Raw genomic sequence first — 3862 nt, 5'->3', positions numbered from 1 at the left:
AGTCACCATGATTGAGTGCCGAGTTAGACGTCTAGTTGCCCATGGTCACCCATCCCCGACATCCTGTCTGACCTGTCCTAACCCTGCCCCAGCGCACACACCTGCCCCCACAGTGACGGAAGGCCGATGCCTGACTTCTCATTCATATCTGTTATCATGGGCGTCACTAAGGCGTTTTGGGGCTCTGTAGGAAGGCTGTAGGAATCTCAACCCCCCCCCCCCCCCCCCCCCCCGTTGACAACTTATACTGTTGTCACCACTCCTCTCCTCCTTAGGTCGAGAACTTTTACCGCTGCTCCCCTCGCCATTGCCAACCCCATTGCGTCCGTCAATGCTCACCCACCAAGTACATATAATTTTGAATGAAATGTGCAGCCCCCCCATCTTGCTCTCCATAGCCCAGGACCAGCCATCATGTGGCATCCCTGGAGCTGAGGGTTAAGGGTCTATGGACATGTGACTGTTTTGCGGGGCTCAAACCAACGATCTTCCGATCACAGAGCCTTAGCTGGCTGAGTGGGGGTTTCAGGTTTAAATGGCCCCATTAGACTTCCTAAACCTACCCCCCCCCCCCCCATAAATCTCTCGTGACACTCCTGTCTGATATGGACACGCTGCAGTACCAGAGACCGCCCCCCTCCCTCCATCCTGTGGGTTTCTAAGCACCCCGGCACACAGAACTTCAGACAGGATGTGTTCTCAGCACAACCAACATGAGGGACAGTGAGACTGCTGACAGACTATCCCGCTGCTCACACCATCACCCAATCCCCTGGAAAAGAAAAGTTCTAAAACCTATCTGGCAGCTAATTTAAATCCCTTTTCCTCCTCAGTCCAGACACATTCAGAGGCAGCTCAGCCCACAAGAACATGAGCTATCAATTCCTAATATTATTTGAGCACACCCCCTCAGACTGAAACGCCCGAGTTATACCTTAATCCATCTCAGATACAACAGACCAAGCAGACTCCACCTGTAAGGAAGGCGGTGGAAACCAGTCGAGCCATTATGCACTAGAAATACCCAGTACAAGCCAATCAAAAGCAAGACAGAGGTGAACCAAGTGGTGAGACATTTAGGAAAAATCACCAAAGTGTTTCTGTAAGTATATTATTAAACAGCAGTGTGTCAGACACTGATGATGAAAAAAAGGAAATTCTAAAGTTTTTCAGAATTGTCAGTTTGAAAGGCACTTCGGTCTTTAGATTGTGTTGATGTGACGGCATGAAGCGAGAATTCAGGTACAGGGCTGACAGCTTAGTTATTTCTCACAAATCGCTTCAGACGTTTCATTTGAAATGCCTTCATATTACTTTATAATCCTGTGTGGATGTGAAGGAAATTTGCGAATGAATGGAATTGAATATTTGCTTATAAGAAAGTTAAATAAATGACGCAATATCATTGTCATTCCCCCAACAGCACACCTACTGAGCTCCACGGTAAATATAAATTTTTAACAAGCTCAATGATTTTTCTGTGTTTTGATTTATCTTTGTTATGACTTCATACACTTTTCTGTGTATAAAAAATGTATAGATCGGATTTCGGAAAAGTTTGAGAGTGATTTTGATTTACTTTCTGAGGGTCCTTTTCGGGGAAATCCAAGGGGCTTAAATGCTACAGCTTTTCACGTCAGAACAGAAAGTCACAGTATAAGAGACGAAGAGGTCCTGCTTCTCTGAACAAACAGTGCAGCTCTCGCTGGTGTAATCGATAGCCGAGGAGGAAAGTGACAGCATGAAAGAAGTGCGATTTCGTTCGGGGAAATACGCCGCTTCTGCATGTGGTTCTGGAATCGCTCTCGTTAAAGTTGGCCTTAGGGACACTTCAGTCTCACTTCATCAGGCAAGAATGTTTCTTTTCAAACATTCTTATCAAGTCAATATGTGAAAAGAACAAGAAAATAACAGAGTCTAGTTTCGGGGTGTAGTTTTGGGTAAGATCTGTTAACAGCTGGCAAAAGTGTGCAACGTCATGCCCAGCAGTCCTGCCGGGCTCATGGAAATGTTACCCACTAGGAGAGGAACTCCTTACACTGCAAACAGGGGATTCAGCTGATGTAACGAGATGTGCCACTGGATCTGAATACTGCACATGTGCAAGAACAAACTGCTTCCCTTGAAAAACTTTCTCTATCAAAAAAAAAAAATCAAAGAAATAGCTTTTTCCACCATTGTTTCAGGAGTGATTCTTTCAATATTTGCTCAACAAACAAAACATTGTACCAAACTTAAGTTTTCCCTTTACACAATATGATTTGATATATATCTGGTTATGAAAAGAACTTTATAAATCGTTATGAATCATGTTTGACAATCTATATCTGTTATTTTGTGTCTCATCGTGTTTTGAAAGGGTCTTCGTAAAGCTACTGATAATTTACAGAGGAGGTTTAACTCCCTTCCGCAAAGGCCATGGATTGGAAGACTCTCCGGGACTTCCTCAGTGGGGTGAACAAGTACTCCACTGGCTTCAGCCGGATCTGGCTGGCGGTGGTCTTCGTTTTCCGGGTGATGGTGTTTGTGGTGGCGGCGGAGCGCGTCTGGGCCGACGATCAGAAGGACTTCGACTGTGACACCCGGCAGCCGGGATGCCCCAACGCCTGCTACGATCACTTCTTCCCCATCTCGCACATCCGCCTGTGGGCCCTGCAGCTCATCTTCATCACCTGCCCCTCCTTCATGGTGGTGCTGCACGTGGCGTACCGTAAGGACCGTGAGCGCAAGTACCGTGCCAAGCACGGCGAGGGCACGCGCCTCTACGACAACCTGGGCCAAAAGCACGGCGGCCTGTGGTGGACCTACCTGCTCAGTCTCTTCTTCAAGACCGGCATGGAGATTTGCTTCCTCTATCTGCTACACATCATCTACAACAGCTTCTTCCTGCCTCGTGTTGTGAAATGCAAACAGTGGCCCTGCCTTGGAGAAGTCAACTGCTACATCGGCCACCCCACGGAGAAGAACGTGTTTACCTACTTCATGGTTGGTGCCTCTGCCCTCTGCATCATCCTCAACATCAGCGAGATCTCCTACCTGATCTTCGTGCGCCTCCTGCGTGCCGCCCACAGGGGGAGCCGAAGTCTTTTACGGCAAGGGTCCAAAAGCGAGGAATGCAATGCGTGCAGCGTCTCCGCCACCCGGCTGAAAGAAAAGCAGGACTCCTCCAGTGCCTAGAATCTCTGTGGTCTAAAAAGGACTCTTTCTATTATTTTATTTGAATTCTCTAGCTGTGTAGAAATGTTCTTCCTCCGTCCCTTCTTGGTTGTCCATCGTTAAAGAGGAGAGATGTTTCTCTGAGCTACTTTCATCATACATAATGCCAAAAAGAAGGAAAGTCTGTTTTCAAAACCATACAATAACAAACATCTACACACATACACAGAAAGTTTACCTATATGTTGTCTAACAAATAAATCAATTTACTTCATCTTACGCTGTATTCCTGTAGAAATGCCAGCAGTAACCAAATGTTTTAGATTTAAATGAAATCACACAATAGATAGCCTTATGTATAGTAAACGGAGAACCTAAAATTCACACAAGATAATTTTATCTATTGTCAAATGAGAAATATAGAAATTCATTTCTGCCACACCTGTTAATGTTAATTAGTTAACAATAACAATAAAGGGAAGCTTTTAAACAAAAATAGTTTGTTTGATGCTTTCATGAAACATTTAAAATAAGAGTGACTCTTTACGTAAGGAATAATTGACGACGGGCCGTTGAATTATTAGAAAATAATGCACACCCGAGGTGGTAATGCGGCCACGAAGCGAAGCGGAGTGGCCGTTACACCTCGGGTGTGCATTATTTTCTAATAATTCAACGGTCCGGAGTCAATTATTCCGCTTATACT

The 3862-nt window shown here is 45.4% G+C and overlaps 1 protein-coding gene across 2 annotated transcripts; it reads left to right on the top strand.

Moving 5' to 3' along the window:
* The first annotated feature begins 975 nt into the window (after positions 1 to 975).
* On the top strand, positions 976 to 3540 carry LOC125719576 (gap junction beta-3 protein-like). 2 transcript variants are annotated; one of them, XM_048994494.1, is made up of 3 exons: positions 976 to 1102; positions 1424 to 1443; positions 2360 to 3540. In XM_048994494.1, the coding sequence occupies exon 3, from the start codon at positions 2419 to 2421 to the stop codon at positions 3175 to 3177; it is 759 nt and encodes a 252-aa protein (XP_048850451.1). In that variant the 5' UTR covers positions 976 to 1102; positions 1424 to 1443; positions 2360 to 2418; the 3' UTR covers positions 3178 to 3540. The 2 variants fall into 2 exon arrangements, with proteins under 2 accessions (XP_048850451.1, XP_048850452.1); XM_048994495.1 differs by lacking the exon at positions 1424 to 1443 and having other exon boundaries at positions 1040 to 1102.
* Positions 3541 to 3862: the final 322 nt, after the last annotated feature.

This window comes from Brienomyrus brachyistius, chromosome 23 (assembly GCF_023856365.1).
Source record: "Brienomyrus brachyistius isolate T26 chromosome 23, BBRACH_0.4, whole genome shotgun sequence".
Classification (NCBI taxonomy): domain Eukaryota; kingdom Metazoa; phylum Chordata; class Actinopteri; order Osteoglossiformes; family Mormyridae; genus Brienomyrus; species Brienomyrus brachyistius.
Note: the sequence above shows the minus strand (reverse complement) of the source record. Positions and strands in the feature narration are given on the sequence as shown.

Bases quoted from the DNA above. Each gene is read 5' to 3' on its own strand.
- LOC125719576 (XM_048994494.1), top strand. From the start codon at position 2,419: ATGGATTGGAAGACTCTCCGGGACTTCCTCAGTGGGGTGAACAAGTAC.